The 16,685-nt window shown below is 43.9% G+C and overlaps 1 protein-coding gene across 7 annotated transcripts in view; it reads right to left on the bottom strand.

The window, feature by feature from the left end:
• Positions 1-14,169, bottom strand: part of Pank2 (pantothenate kinase 2) — a 38,242-nt gene extending 24,073 nt beyond the window's left edge. The window contains exons 1-3 of one of the 7 annotated variants that reach the window (XM_008835879.3): positions 13,822-13,960; positions 5,359-5,419; positions 3,326-3,678 (exon numbers count right to left, since the gene is read on the bottom strand). In XM_008835879.3, coding sequence (XP_008834101.1) covers positions 3,326-3,678; positions 5,359-5,371 — 366 coding nt within the window. In that variant the 5' untranslated portion in view covers positions 5,372-5,419; positions 13,822-13,960. Of the gene's footprint in view, positions 1-3,325; positions 3,679-5,358; positions 5,420-8,772; positions 9,099-13,639; positions 13,792-13,821 lie in introns of those variants that run through there. The other 6 variants (XM_029564839.1, XM_008835880.3, XM_017798889.2 and 3 more) reach the window with 6 other exon arrangements.
• Positions 14,170-16,685: the final 2,516 nt, after the last annotated feature.

The following is a 16,685-nucleotide window of genomic DNA, read 5'->3' as shown; positions in this document are numbered from 1 at the left end:
GGACCCTTAATTTAAGCCCTAATTAGGAAGTTCTCCTCCAACCAAACTCAAGCTCTTCAGGTGTTCACTGCTGTCACCCCATCTGGGCACTCTCTCATGTCCAGATAATTCAATGCTCTGTGCCAGCACTTCCATTTCTAAGCTTCGTATCACTTCACACTGGTAGTCTATGAGAATCCAAGTAGGTTTTTGACACCAAAGGTGAAACCAATTTCTCCTTTTATCTTTCCTATAATTTGTGAAATTCTAAAATATCCTACTATGATATTATTCCCAATGAATCTTAGCCTGTCATACTTAATTACTGAATCTGCAGATGATTTCATTAACCCAAGCTACTCAGAATGTAAGTTTAACAACAAAAGACAAACTCAATACAATGAAAAGCTGATTCACAATAAAAACTCATTTTGTGGCTGAGAGTCGTGGAGTATGCTTTTAATCCTAGCACTCAAGAAGCAGGCAGGCTTCTCTGTAAGCAGGCAGGGACCTCTGTAAGTTCAAGGCCAGCTAGCCTACATACTCTGTTCCAGATCAACCAGAGCTACATAGTGAGACCCTGTCCTCCCATCCCTCAAAAAAACCCTCATTTTAAACAATTGTTTCATTTAATTTCATTGTGAATTATTAAATATTAGCTACTCCCAATACACAAACACTTGATAGGTTATTTCATTTCACACACTGTATGTATGCATGTAGTATATGCATGTGTGCACATGTGTATGTGGAGACTGGAAGTCAACTTCGGGTGTCTTCCTTGATCACAATCCACCTTATCTTTTGAGATAGGATCTTTCACTGACCAGCACTTACCCACTGGCTTGACTAGACTGGCTGGCCAGCAATCTCCAGGGACCCGCCTATCTCTGTACCACTGTGCTAGGGTTACTGATGCACACTCAGGTTTTTTTTCTTTTTTTGTCTTTTTGAGACAGGGTCTCCCTGTAGCCCCAGCTGTCCTGGAACTATGTAGACCAGGCTGGCCTTGAACTCACAGAGATCCGCCTGCCTCTGTCTCCCAAGTGCTGGGACTACAGGTGTGCGCCACCATGGCGCACACTCAGGTTTTTTAACTGAGTACTGGGGATCCAAACTCAGGTCCTCATGCTTGAATAGCAGGCACTGTACTGATTTAGGCATCTCCACGACTTTTCTCTTAGTTTTAACTACAGCACTGGTACATACATGCAAAAGAGAAACCCTAACAGCCCATAGACGAACGTACTCTTAAAATACAAAGTCCAGTGTGCACTCTTTCCTTGGATTCCCACACAACTCTGAGCCTCTGTTAATGGCCTGAATGGTTTTCAAATATGCTGCAAAGAGGCTTCTACAAGGTCCCAGAAACAAGTTTTCTCTACCTATCAGTTAAGATCCAGAGTTGACTGGGAGACATTCCATCCTGGTACCTCCCCTGAATTCACATATGGAAATGAAACCACTGACCAGCACACAAGAAAAACCCAAGAAAAGAATATAAAACCTTGTTACCTAATTCATGTCAAGTCTATACTATGATTACTATGGCCAGCTCCAGGGGGAGAAAAATGAGGAGAACAAGGTCATAAATCATGTAGTGACATACAGGAGAGGAAGTTCTGCATGCTCATTAACTACAAGTTCTTAATTTTGAAGAGATGGAATGTTATACAGATCAGCAACAAAATTATCCCGGGCTCTCTTTAGTACCCTCAAAAACCATTTATCATCAACCTTTGTGTGTGACTATCAGATAAAACCTTTGGAATGTATTAACAAACTACTAGCTTCTGCCATTCCAAAAACTTAAGAATGTCATCAGATAACATCTGAAACCCATAGGCAAGATTTGCCCACCCTCTACCAGATGTCTACACAATTTATCTGGTGAATGCATGATTTAAGGCTTTCTTTTGTTCTGTGACTCTCTTCTATAACCTCTTCTGCAGTGAAATATTCACAGCAACCCAAATCTGTGCCTCTAAGCCATGATCACTTATATTTGGTTTAGAATAAACCATCTTATTTCTTCTGAAGAGCTATATTTTGTCTTGACAAAGGCAGAACTTCCTTCAGGCTAATATTCTCTTTTAGTAGTATGAAATAGTCATTGAAGACATTTTAAATCTGTATTGTACCCTGAAGGTTAGGGACTTGGACAACTCACTGTTTGTTCTCACACCTATGACCACATATGCCTCAAGACCTTTTTCACAGAGCAAAAACAAATCTAGTATCCAATGATATACCAGCCTTAAAAGCTAGACAGGGTTGAGACTTCGTTAGCAAGTTAAGCACAGGACTGGAAATGCAGCTCAGTGATGGAATATTTGCCTAGTTTGGGGAGGACAGCTCTGCTGTCAGCCATCTTAGACCCACTCTAATACCTGAAAAAACAGAATTTTTAACCAGAGTTCCTTCCATAATCAATGGAAATGCCAGAAAACAACTGAGGGAAGAAGAGATTAGATACCTTATCTTGTAATACACAAGATTAGAAACAATTTTATAATCAAACTGTATGGAAACGTTTGTGTGCACATGCGGACAGAAAACAGCCTGGGTGTCATTCCTCAGGCACTATGTACTGTTCGCTTAAGACAAGGTCTCTTTACTACATTAGAGTTCTCCAAGTAGGCTGGACAGGCAGACCAATGAGCCCTAAGGATCAGCCCTATCTCTACCAGGGCTGGCTAGATTATAAGTGCATCACCATACCCAGTTTTGGTTTTGGTTTTGTTTTGTTTTGGGTGGGGCAGGGGGTTGTTGAAGACAAGGTTTCCCTGTAGCCCGAGCTGGCCTGGATCTCATTATGTAGACCAGGCTGACCTCAATCTCACAGAGATCCACCTGCCTCTGCCTCCTGAGTGCTGGGATTAAAAGCAGAGGCCACCATGCCAAACCCCCCTTCCCTTTTTTTGTTGGAGGCAGGATCCGTGTAACACTGGCTGGCCTCCAACTCACAGAAGTCTGCTTGCCTCTGCTATCCAAGTGCTAGGATTAAAGGCGTGCATCAACATGCCCCGCTTTATTTTTGTGTGCACGTGTATATCTCTATGAGGGTCTGCAGCATGTATACAGGTGCCAGCAGAGGCCAGACAAGGCACAGGATCCCCTGGAACTGGAACTACATGCAATTATGACCCACCCAACATAGGTATGAAGAACTAAACTTGGGTCTTGGAAGACAAGCAAGCACTCACTCCTGACTAATTTATAATCTTCATTTCACTGAAGGAAATTCAAATTTCATTAGAAATGAAAATTATTCTACCACTTGTAACTGGCATCATTTTTAACAATCAAATTACCATAAATTGTATATAAGCTAAAAAATGCATACTGTGAGAAAATCCTGCTCAAATTTGTATGCTCCACCTCCAGTGGCACAAAAGACAGTGTGGAGACTCGAGAAGTTTTTATCTCTGCCCATTTGAATAAAAGCAGGCATGTCATGAGTGGGAAAGCGTATAAAGTGCAGATTGCCTTTGCGTCCACACAGAGTCAGGTCCTTCAGCTCAAGGTGCACGTCCCGAATTCCTGCAGACCCGTAAGCCACATTAGAGGTCAGATACTTCCGAATGCTTTTAAGGCTTTCGACTTCTTCCTTCTCTTCTTCAGCAGTGATGTCTTTGGGTTCAAAATAAACCAACTTGACCAGGGTTCCACCAATATCCAAGCCAAACCATGGAAAAACTAAATGGGAAAGAAAAGTCAGAATAGTTTTTTTTTCCCCCTACAATCAAAGTTTATACTTAAACTAGCAAGCTGCTTCATGCCCTGTGGTTTCTAAGAGAATTCTGAACCCAAAAGATTCTAGGAAGAAGAAATGTGACTCACTTTGGTTTGGAAAAAAACTAAGACAAATCAAAATATCAAACTGTTAAGCTAAACTAACCTTTCTGTATAGACATGCTCAAACTATATTATGAAATGTTTCAAAATAAAATGACTCCCTATAAGTCTCAATTACGAAAATCAAAAAATGAAAATCTTCATCCCTCCTATTGGCTTAAAGAAATGTTGAGACTTCAAACCTCCAGTTTAGTCTCTAACTACAGAAGAAAATCCTAGCCCTACCTAATAATCTCCAAGGGTCAATTTCTCTCTTTCTCTCTCAAAACCTGATATTCTGGACTAGGGAAAGATATAGCTCAAGGATAGAATGTGCTTGCCCACCATACAGAAGGCTATCTGTTCATTCTCTGGTACCACAAAATGGTGACAGCCTAAAAGGCTTCAATGGACTTAAGTGATCCATTCCTCCCAACCCCCTAAAAAATACTTTATAAATAAATAAATAGCTTCAGGAACCCAGATCAAGATGGACACATGGACTTTGTGTCTTCCCCAATACTAAATCTAGAAATGACTAAAAGCATGAGTTTACTGACATTCTTTCCTAAAACAATTCTGGGACACAAGAATCTGGCAATACCTATCCACACCATCAAAAGAGAAATGTCATTAAAATTGGGAACAGTTATGAAGGCGGGCAGCTACATATGAGGTGGCTTCTGTGGGGAAACAGAAGCAGGCTTCAGCAGTCATGGGTCATGTGTTCAGGAAATATATTTGGAGCAACAGGACAGGGCACACATTTCTCTCTATGAAGGGCACACCTCATTTCCACTTCCTTTTATTTTTTGTTGGTCTTTTTGAGACAGAGTCTCTCTGTAGCCCCAGCTGTCCTGGAACTCACTATGTAGACCAGGCTAGCCTTGAACTCAGAGATCTGTCTGCCTCTGCCTCGGGATTAAGGGCGTGTGCCACCACGCCCGGCTACCTCATTTCCACTTTCACTAGGGCAAACTAACTTTTGCCTAAGAGCAAGGACCAGTACCAGGATGGCATCCACATGGCTACTGTTACCCAGAAGGAAGGAGAGCCTCCACACCTGCTATACCTGGCCACACATACATCCTGCCTCCCAGCTGCAATCCATCCCAAAAGACAGTAAATACAATGAGGCTCTGTCTCAAAATCAAAACAAAAAAGAAAGAATCCTACTGAAATTTCAGAAGATCCTAAGGAAGAACTTGAATTCTACATAAATCACATAAAGATAAATAGCACTTTTCATCAGCAACCTGGATGTTAAAAGACAAAGGAGCAGAGGTTTCAAAGTTATAAGGAAAAAGATATGAAAATTTTTATCTAGTCAACCAGCTTTTCAAGCAAGAGTCCAAAAGAAACTTTTACACAAAAGGGCTGCTACTCAAAGACCTTTCCTGAAATCATCAGTACATGTACACCAACATAATTTAAAAGCATCCGAGAGCTCTAAGAAACTTATTTTTCCCATAAAGTAGAAGTAGAGGAATAAATACATGCTGACTTTAAGAAAAAGAAGCAACCTGGAACTGAAATACTTACACGGTTTCAACATAGGAAGTGGATGAGGAAAGAAGTGAAAACAAGCAGCACTTCTGTCTCACTGGGAAAAGGAAAGATAAAGATTCTGAGTAACTGCAGGCAAGAACAGGGAAGTTTTAAATGTGTCTTAAACACACTGTGGGGGCTGGAGAGCTGGCTCAGCAGTTAAAAGCACTGGCTGTTCTTGCAGAAGACCCAGGTTCAAATCCCAGCACCCACATGGCATAACTCCAGTTCTAGGGGATCCAACACCCTCTTCTGTCCTCCACAGACACTGCACAACATGAGTGGGCCTACACAAATACACTCATACACATAAAACTAATAAATAAGGGGCTGGAGAGATAGTTCAGAGGTTAAGAACACTGACTGTTCTTGCAGAAGACCTGGGTTCAAATCCCAGCACCAACATGGCAGCTAACAACTGTCCCTAACTCCAGTCCCAAGGGATCTGACGGCCTCTTCTGTCCTCGGGCACTGAACGACATGGGTGCACTTACCTACGTGTAGGCAATACACGCATACGCATAAAATAAAAATAAAATATTTTTGAAAAAAAAACCTAATAAAAAAAACAATTTTAAATATAAGCTGGGTGTGGCAAAACAAACGTAATTCTAGCACTCAGGAAGCTGAGATAGGAAGATCACTATGATTCAATGACAGCCTGGGCTACATACTATGAACCTGTATCTGAAAAGTATGTATGTGTAATGTCATTTACAATTTTAAATGCTAAAAAAACAAAATAGACTATATCTAAAACAGGCAAAAGGAAGTCAGCACAGGCATGCATGTTGCAATCCCAGCACTCAGGAAGCTGAGGTCTGCCACCACGTCCAAGCCAGCCTGAGGTACAAAGCAAAACTGTCTCAAACAAAAATAAGGAGCTGAAAAGATAGCTCAGTGGGTAAGAGTATTTGCTGCTTTAAGCATGAGGACCTGAGTGGGTATCCCAGATATACATGCCTGTAATCCAGCACTGTGGAGGGTATAGAACAGATTGCTTGGATTTGTTGGCCACCAGCCTAGGCCCCGGTTCAGACCTTTTCGAAAAAGAATAAAATAGAATGCAGAACACTCCAACGTCTTCCTCGGGCCCCCACATCACATAGGCACAGAGGCATGCACACCTGCACACATAAGTGCACATATACCACAAAGAAAAAAAAAGCAAAAGATATAAATGAAAACAAAAATATTGTGTACAAAGCTGTATTACTGTCAATCAATAAAATGAAGTTTTGAAAACATCATTAAAACAGAGAAAAAGGGCTTTTTAGAGTATGTCTTTTCCAAATCTATTCCCTACTTTCTTAATAAACTATTTCTATTTCTACTTACTTTTAAAAAACAAGCTAGAGTGGGAATATAGCTCAGTGGTGGAGCACTTGCCCAGCATGTGTGAGGCCCAAAATTCAATTCCCATCACTGAAGGAAAAAAAAAAGGCAAAATGATTTTGGTAACTACTTCCAAGAAAAAGATAAGCAGCTTTGTGTGTGTAATGTGCATGCTGAGGCCAGAGATGGACACACTGGATGTCCTACCTCATTCATTTCTCCACCCTACTTTTAATTCAGTCCTTCACTGACTCTAAAACTCACAAATTCAGATAGACTGACACACCCCAGGGATCCTGACTCCACCTCTCCAGTGCTGGGACTGCAGGCACACACCTCTGCACCAGGCTTTTTAAGTGCATGGTAGTGATCCAAGCCAGGAGCAAGCACTTTACCAACAGATGAAATAGTACATATGGAGAGATTCCAAAAATAAATCAATAGTATAGACAATTTTGAATCTAGAGTTTAAAAGAGACACTAACATAGATTAGGAAAAAAACATAAAAAGCAGCTCAGCCAGTGGCTCATGCCTTTAATCCCAGCACTCCCAGGTTCTCTCTGAGATAGAGGTCAGCTAGGTTTGCATTGCCAATTCCAGGTTAGTTGGGGCTATAGGGAGACCCTGTCTCAAAAAAAGCAGCTCAAGGGGCTCAGTGGGTAAAGCTCTTAATGTGTAAACATGAGGTCATGAGTGAGTTTAAATCCCTTAGAACTCGTGTAAAAACATATCACAACTCCAGAGACAAAGGAATCCCCAGAATTCATGGGTGAGCTAGCAAACAATAAAGAGAACCTGTCTCAACAAAGACGGAAGGTAAAGATCCACTCAGGGTTGTCCTCTGACCTCCACATGCACACCATGGTCACACATGCCTGTAGTCACACACACATACACATACACACACAAAAACACCTACCTTACTCAATGAGACCTAAATAAAACACTTGGCAAACTGTCAAAACAAATAAGCTCTTAGAAAACAGTAGTTATATAACTGTCATTAGCATCAGTTTCCATCATTTCTAATTTATTTAAAGCAATAAGGAACGACGCCAAATATTTGCCAAGTAAGAACCTCTACCAAGTAAACTACATCCCCTAACCCACGTTTCCCCCTTTTTCTGAGACAGGATTTCATGTACTCCAGGCTGGCCTTGAACTCACCGTACAGCCAAATATGACCTTCAATTCCTAATCTCGTGCCTCATCCTGCTGAATGCTGGGATTATAGGCAGGTGCTACCACATTCAGATTATGCAGTCTTAGAAATCAAACCCTGAGATTCTTAAATGATAAGCAACCACTCTACCAAGCGAGCTACAGCCCTGGCCTTCCCAAAATTTTTTTTTTAATTTTACTGATTTCCAGCCAGTCGTGGTACCAAATAATCCCAGCCAGCCTGGTCTACATAGCAAGTTCCAGGACAGCTACAGTGAGACCCTGTCTCAAAAAGACAAAAAAAATTTTTTTTTTTACTTATTTCCATGTGCCACAACACATGTGTCAATTGCAGGACAACTTTTGCAAGTTGGTTCTCTCCTTCCACTTTGTGACACTTGCTTCTGCCACTACTTGTGCTACATACTACAGACTAAGCTGGTCTAAGCAAGCTTCAGGCTAACTCTCCTGTCTGCCTCCCATCAAAATGCAGAAGTGCTGCAGGGTTATAGAGAGATGGCTCAGCAGTTAATAGCACTGACTGCTCTTGCAGAAGACCCAGGTTCAATTCCCAGTACCCACATGGGGGCTAACAACCATTTGTTAACTCCAGTTCCAGAGGAGCTGATACCCTCTTCTGACCTCCGTGGGGTATTGCAGAACACAGGTGCACTTACATACATTCAGGTAATATACTCATACACACAAAATAAAAATTTTTTTAATTTTTTAGATATAGGATTGGGATAACAGATGGACTTGCACAGCATTATATAGTATGGTCCTCTGAACCAAACAGCTTTCTCTTCCTGAGTCCAGCCATGCCTGCTTGCAAAAGATCATCACATATGGGTTTGGTAACTCCTGTTGTTCCCTCATAGAAGGGGTAGGGAGGATCACTGGACCCTTACCTGAGTATCCAGTCAGTCCTCCTGGCCACTTGTATGCAATTCTGCCCTAAGTGAACATCACATCGTGGTCTCCAGGAGCAACTAGAAAATATAGGCTGGAGAAGACTAGTAGAAGGGACTCCATCAACACAGCCATAGGAAGCCCTCATGGCCACGCTGGGTGGAAATCTTCCAGTACAGCTACTTGAGGGTTGCCCACACTCAGTAAGTAACTAATAAGCTAACTAACTGGTACCCCAGGGTGAACTTCCATGGAACCCAACTTTGGTTTTTCACTGGGACCTTAAAAGGAGGAGGGTAGAGGCTGTCTGAACACCAAGCACCACCATCACCATCACAACAACCCCCCACCATGCAAAAAAATTTTTTGCAACACATGGAAAGTGCTTTTATCCACTGAGCAACATTTTAAAATAATCTTTATTTGCTATTTTCTCATCCTATAAATTATAACCTGATCCAAAACCTTTAAAGAACTTCTGGGCTGGGGGCTGGAGAGATAGCACAGTGGTTAAGAACACTGTTCTTGCAGAAGACCGGGGTTTAAATCCCAGCACCCACATGGTGGCTAACAACCATTCATAATTCCAGTTCCAGGGGATCTGACAGTCTCTCTGTCCTCCTCGGGCACTGTACGACACAGATGCACTTACCTACATGCAGGCAATACACACATACACATAAAATAATAAATAAAATTTAAAAAAAAAAACTTTTGGGCTAGAATTAGAGAGATGGCTCAGCAGTTAAGATCACTGGCTGCTCTTGCAGAGGAACTGGGCCCAGCACCCACATGGCAGCTAACAACTGTCCTTAATTCTAGTTCCAGGGGATTTGACGCTTTCTTATGGCTTCCTCAGGCACTGCATGCACAGGTGCATTTATATACATGCAGGCAAAACACACATTAAAAAAAAAATTAAGCCAGGCATGGTCATACATGCCTTTAATCCCAGCACTTGGGAGGCAGAGGCAGGTCTTTGTGAATTTGAAGCCAGCCTAGTCTACATGGCAAGTTCCAGGCCAGCTGGAGCTACAGGGAGGCTCTGTCTCAAAAAGACAAAAATAAATAAATAGATAAATTTTTTAAATTAAAAAAAAATAAAAACTTCTGGGACAATAAAATGGTTCTTTAGTCTTGAAAACCTGAGTTCAAGCCCTGGGACCTACATAGAGGAGTACGTGAACTGAATCCCACAAGTTGTCCACATGTTTCCACGTGCCCATGCCTCCCCTAATCTCTAATTATATTCTAATACATCAAGTCTAGGATGGGACAGTCTAAAACCCACTGCTCTAGCAACATGTGTAGCAGAACATTACTATAAACCAGGGCCATAGGTTACAAAACTAGCACCTTTCGGTTTCAAGTGACTTTTAAAAAGTAGTGTGAAGACATCACAAGGCTTTCTGACCTCAAATGTTTTCTAATAAAGATAAATAATTATTTATTCTTCAGGGAATTCTCTCAGATCCATGACTAAAGTACACTCTTGGAACAATCTGCTTGTCCATCTAACAGTGCACCCTTGGATAGTACAGGAAGATCAAATGGATGTTAGATCAATGCCTTATTGAAGCCAGATATGGTGGTCTTACCTATAATCCTAGCAATCAAGAAGCTGAGGCAGGAGGATCATGAGTTCAAGACCAGCCTAAGCTACACCTTGAAAACATCTCAAAAAAAATTGTTCCTTCAACAGGTCTCATTACCTAAAATATGGTTTTTCACTATCAGTCAATCAGAGAAAGCAATGAAGAGAAGATGACCAATATCAGATAGTAAATAAAAATAAATAAATCAAGGAAGGCAGGATGGTTCAGTGGGTAGAAGATGCGCCTACCTCCAAGCCTGAACACATCCCTGGGACTCAAATGGTAGAATGGGAGAACCAACTCTCACAGGTTGTTCTCTGAGCTCCACATGTATGCCTACACACATACACACACCAACATAAGTAAATGAACATAAAAATAAGTATAAAAATAAACTAATGCCCATGGTTTGTTTAAACTAAAAAGGCAAAACAAAATATCAGGGCTGGGGAAGTAGCTCAGTTGAGTAGGGTACTTGCACAGCATGCAGGAACTTCTGGGTTCAATCCCCAGTACCACATAAACCAGACATGGATGGTGGCATATAACTGTAATCCCAGCACTCAGGAGGAGATAGAAGTTCCACAAGTATATATCAAGTCCCAGGGATACATGAAATACTATTCAAAAATAAATCCAGCTGAGCATGGTATGCATATGCCTTTTATCCCAGCACTCAGAAAGCAGAGGCAGGTGATCTCTGTGAGATCAAGGTCAGCTTGGTCTACATAGTGAGTTCCAGGCCATGTGGGGCTACAGGAAGAAGCTGTCTCAAAAACAATCAAAAAATTAATTAAAATATAATTAAAATAAATCCAACATTTGTTCACTTATTCCTTCAAAGAAGTTCTAAAACCACCTTAATATAACACACAGCCCTGTGGTTTAAACCAGTGTGTTTCAGAGTGGTCTCTGAATCACCAGAATCTGAATGACTTTTTGTTTAAAAGGCAGCTTCTTCACCTCTCCAGAATTTTTTTTTTTAAGTGGGAACAGCTTATTGAGAAAGAAAACATGCTTTGCCCCTCCAGATTCTTATTCCAAAGAGAGCCCCAGACCTGAGCCCAAGGATCTGCATTCTAACTCTCCAGGTCATTTGTAAGGGATGGAGGATGTCTGTGTATATGTGGATGAGTGTATGTGCATGAGAATGCTTGAGTTCATGTGTATCATGGGTGTGACAACAACCTCTGGTGTTGCTCCTGGGTGTGTTTCCACTATCTGCCTGAGACAGGTTCTGTCACTGGCCTAGAAGTTCGCCAAGTAGGCTAGGCTACTGCTGGCCAGCAGGCTTCCAGGGGTCTGTCTTCACCTCCCAAATCACTACTTGCAGGCACAAAGCCTAGAGTTCTTGAATTTACATTTCTATTCCACATGAGTAGTCACTTGACACTAAGCACCAGTATTCTCTCTAGTGAAATGGAATACTACCACATACCTCGGAGCAGCTCTGAAGGCTCAATTACCAAAGCTCTGAGAAGAGTGCTGGACTCACACAAATATCCAAAATATAATACTCAATAATTCTGTTGGCCAGTGGCCACAAACCACCACCTATATGGGTAACCATCTCTGGAAATGACAGACATGTCCAATCCATAAATGAACTAATGCTTTTGTGCTGCTTAAAAATCAAGCACTCGGGAGGCAGAGGCAGGCAGATCTCTGTGAGTTCAAACACTTGCCTGGGGATATAGCTTAGCTTAGTAATAAAGCACTTATCTAGCATGTATGAAACCCTAGGCTCAAACCCACTATGGGAGGCAGTATGCCTAAACCTGGCATGGTGGTCGTATACCTGTATTCCAACAGTAAGGCAGCTGAAGCAGGATTTTCATGCACATGAGGCCAATTTGGACTACACAATTCCTTGGCTCAAATAAAACAAAAATCAGGGCTGGTGAGATGGCTCAGCAGGTGACTGCTCTCAAGCCTGACCACTGAAGTTCTATCCCCAGGTCCCACATGGTTAAAGAAAATGGATTCTGACCTCCACACATGTGCTCACCCACACATACACAAATGTGACTTTTAAAATTCTCAATCAAGTAAATGATTCGGTAACACAAATAGCTTAAGAATTTGTTTTCCTTTTTTTTTTTTTTTTTTTTTTTGACATCAGTCTTGAATTTCATTCAAAGCTCCTCCTCTCTCCACCTCTCAGGATGCTGGTATTGTCAAATAAATCTTGCAAGATGAGAAACAAAAGAAATGAAAATGCTCAAACTTTCCATAGCAATAACAGCTACATCCAATCACTCAAATCAGAGATAAAAATAGGGTGGTTGGGCTAGATACAGATTATCCAACACATCCGGCCATTTTCCTTCACTTTAACAATCTGCATTAAGTACTTACTTCCTCAAATAGTAATCTGGCAATTATAATCTAAGTCTACCAGCATGCAAAACGCAGCTATGCAGTTAAGTTCATACTACAGTACTAGGTCAATCAATACTGTGAACAGCAATGGCTGCTAGAAGGAGGTCACGAATGAGAACCCTAGGGGAGAAAATACACAACTCAAAAAAGAAATTTTTAAAAAGTAAAATGGAGAAATCGATTCTCTGGGAGGAGTAGCTCCTAAGTAAAATTTAGGAACATGTCCTTTTTCCTGAAAAGAAAAACGCTTTTTTTTTGGTCTTTTTGAGACAGGATCTACCTGTAGCCCCAGCTGTCCTGAACTCACTATGTAGACCAGGCTGGCCTTGAACTCACAGAGATCCACCTGCCTCCGCCTCCCGAGTACTGGGATTAAAGGCGTGCGCTACCACGCCCGGACAGAAAAAGGCTGTTTAGTGCACGGAATGCTACAGACGAATCGTGAATAACTATGAATAGACTAAAGGAAAATGGGGGAACTATCTGGATGTGAGATGACCTGAATTCTAATGGGAAGAAAAGCAACCAAAGCTTAGAAGTGCATAGAGCACGGAATAGGATTTTTACCCAGTAGCGCTTCAGGAGGATGGTTAACCATTTTCCAGAAAGCTCGAAATCGCCAAATAAAAAGGGCTTAAAGTGGGACTCAAAGGATCTTGGAGAAGAGGCCAGATTACGGAAATCAGTCAAAATGAGCCTTCTCAAGAATAAAAACATGAGATTCTCTGAAAAATCACAAAGATCCGATGCAGAGGAAAGGTCCAAGCGCTAAAGGAAGCAGAGACCACAGGCCTCGAGGACTGGGTCGGGCGAACTCCGAGCAGACGCCAGTCCTGCCCTGCGTCAGGGCCCACCCCGCCCCAGCCCCACTAGGCGTAGGAGTTCGCACCGTCGGGGACCCCGCGCCTCCAGCAGGCATCCGGGCTCGCACCGTCACGGACCCTAGGCCTTCAGCACCGTGTCGGGGCTCGCACCGACCGGGTCACACACTCAGGCACTGTCCGCGCGCGGGAAAAAAGATGGGCGGACGGGGTGGGGTGGGCAGAGAGCCGTGGAGCCGCTACCACTTACGCGGCCGCTTCTTCCGGAGGCCTTCGACGCGCTGGCGGGAGGCCGAGGAGGGGCCGCTGTAGGAGCCCGGCCGCTCCCGCCTCACGCCCTCCGCCGCCTCCGCCCCCGACCCGCTGCTGGTCCGACGCCTCAGCAGCTCAGCACATCGCGCTTCGGCGTTCCCGGACGCTGACTCCCCGGCGGAGCCCGAGGCTGCCGCCCCGCCGTGCCGCTCCATGGGCGAGCCGAGCCAGCCCGCTCCCATCAGCAGCAGCCAGCAGTGCCGCCCGAGCCAGGCCCCCGGCGCAGACTCTAGACTCCGCACAGCGCCTCATACAGGCGCACGCCGGATGGCCGCCTCTTCCGTTGCGCCAACGTGCAGCCAACCAATCTGAGCAGGCCGGGGGCGGGCTGGCGGCTTTCCGTCCAATCAGTTGCAATACTCGGAGCGGATCGACCTCACCTCCATCCAATGGCACACTCCCCGCACGGGAGGCGGGTGGAGAAGGGCAGAGAAAGCGATGTGGGCGAGAGGCGAGCGATGGCGGCGCAGCTTAATGGCTGTGTGGGTGGGGCTCCCCTCGCTTCGGCTCCACTCTGCCTCAAGGGGTGGCCTTATCCGCGCCCCGGGTCCCCAAAACTCTCCCTGGTTACCCCAGTCCCGCCGAGTGCCGCCTCGCTGCCGGATGAGGGCCGTGTCTCTTGACTAGCGCCTTCTTCCAGTCCAACAGAGCCGTAAAGCCGCTGGCCGCCAGTTAGAAAAACGAAGGGTTTTGAACCGCCACCAACCTTACTTAGCCTTTGTACCTGGGTCTGTGGTTCTGTAGCTGTCAAGGCTACCCAGCCTTCCGAGACGGTACCTGTCCCCCGGCCCGCCCCATCCCATGTGTTAGGGCTTAAGAAGACCCTTCCATTCTCCCTGCTCTGAAGAGATGTTCCCTGTACCAAAGGAAAAAAGACGAGTTGATCTCCATAGCAACTAGAGGAAGGCGCTGTGAGAGCCTGAAGTTGGGGTGGCTTTTAGAAGGAGACAGGGATCCTCATTTGTGTGATGTATTAGAGGACATAAAAGGATTTAGCAACTGCCTTACAGCCTAGGTTTTTTTGTTTTGTTTTTTGAGACAGGGTCTCTCTGTAGCCCCAGATGACCTGGAACTCACTATGTAGACCAGGATGGCCTTGAATTCAGAGATCTGCCTGCCTTCCAAGTGCTGGGATTAAAGGTGGGCACCACCGCACCGAGCTTTTTTTTTTCTTTTAATCCTCGTCTTTTCCTTTCTAGAGAGAGAAAATGGTCACCTAACTGCCCTGAGACCCCTATCTTTCATATACCAAAGATCCTTCCAAATATTCCCCTCTACCAAAGGCTGCCCAACCCCGGAAGGATCCCACCAGACTGTATCTCGAAGTTTAAGTGGACTGAGGCTTATCTTTCACAATTTTGAAAGTGCCTTTCTTGGGAGAAGGTAACATCCTTTGGGTAATAGCCATATTGTCTTCACGTTAGCCATCAGAGCTAGTAGTAATATCAGGCAGAACGAAAAAGTTGAGCTTCTCCTGTGATTGCTCATGCTCATTCCAAACTAGTGTCGAACAACGTAAGATTGGCTCTGGAAACTCTGTTTCCTAACTCCAAATTCCAACTCCTGCAGGAAGCCACCCAACAAGAATCAAGAACGCCAGCATCTATTCTTTGAAATTTCGGTGCCAGTATCACCTACCATTCTGTTCATGCCCCACAAAAATGTGGTCTTCCTGGACCTGAGGGGACTTTATAGAAGTCTATGAGATCATTCTAAAGAATCAAATACCACCGGGCATGGTGGGGCACCCCTGTAGTCCCAGCACTTGGGAGGCAGAGGCAGGTGGATCTTTGTGAGTTCAAGACAAGCCTGGTCTACATAGTGAGTTCCAGGACAGCTGGGGCTACTGGAGACCCTGTCTCAAAAAGACAAAAAAAAAAAAAATTGAAATACCAAGAAGCACCCTAACATTGAAACAGTGCCAGGAATCTGTATAGTGTTTTTACAGTTTATCAAGTACCTTTACATCTGATTTAATCCTAGTGACAAGATTTGGAGTATGAGGCCCTCTCTCATCAGGCATCCTCATTAGAGTGACAATGTCTTTTAATTTTTTTTATGTGTATGAGTGTTATGCCCGCGTATATGTAAGTGCACTTATGTTGTGAAATGCCTGCAGAGGTCAGAAGAGGGAGTCAGATTCCCCTGGAACTGGAGTTAAAGACTATTAGCCTCCATGTGGGTGCTAGGAAACGAACCTGGGTCCTCTGCACGAGAAGCCAATGCTCTTAAAGCCCCTGATGAACTGCCATGATGCCCACAGAAGACAGGGCAATCTGGAAGTCCAATTACTTAAGATCATCCAACCTTTGGATAATCATCCAAAAATGCTTTATTGTAGGAGCAGTGTAGGCTCCAAGCAGATGCAGGGAGTCCACATGTCCCTCCAAAGGACAGCTATAATGCCGATGGGCAAGAGCATCACGAAGCACAAGGCCGCCTGAGGGGAAACAACACAACTCTGAAGAAAATTGCCTCATATCTGAGGGAATATGAGCTTTGTGTTCATCAAGGAAGACTTCAATGAGATTAGAATGCTACTGCCCCTTGTGCAGCCACTGTGGCAGCCCAAAGCACTGGGATGGGGCCCTAAAAAGTTGTCCTTAGGCATCACCTCTAAGATCTCTAGAGACACCTTTGAAATTATGAGTGATGTGCAGTCAATAAAGACTGGAGAACACCCCAGACCCCTCTAATCTCAGCACAGTCAAATGGATCTCTGAGATCAAGGCCAGCCTGGTCTTGTTCCATATCCTAGGGCTACAAGGATAACCTGTCTCAACCCCCTCCAAAAAAAAAACA

Source organism: Nannospalax galili, unplaced genomic scaffold (genome assembly GCF_000622305.1).
Source record: "Nannospalax galili isolate Female #2095 unplaced genomic scaffold, S.galili_v1.0 scaffold118, whole genome shotgun sequence".
NCBI classification, from domain to species: Eukaryota; Metazoa; Chordata; class Mammalia; order Rodentia; family Spalacidae; genus Nannospalax; species Nannospalax galili.
The sequence above is the reverse complement of the archived record's forward strand: the minus strand, read 5'-3'. Positions and strand labels throughout refer to the sequence as shown.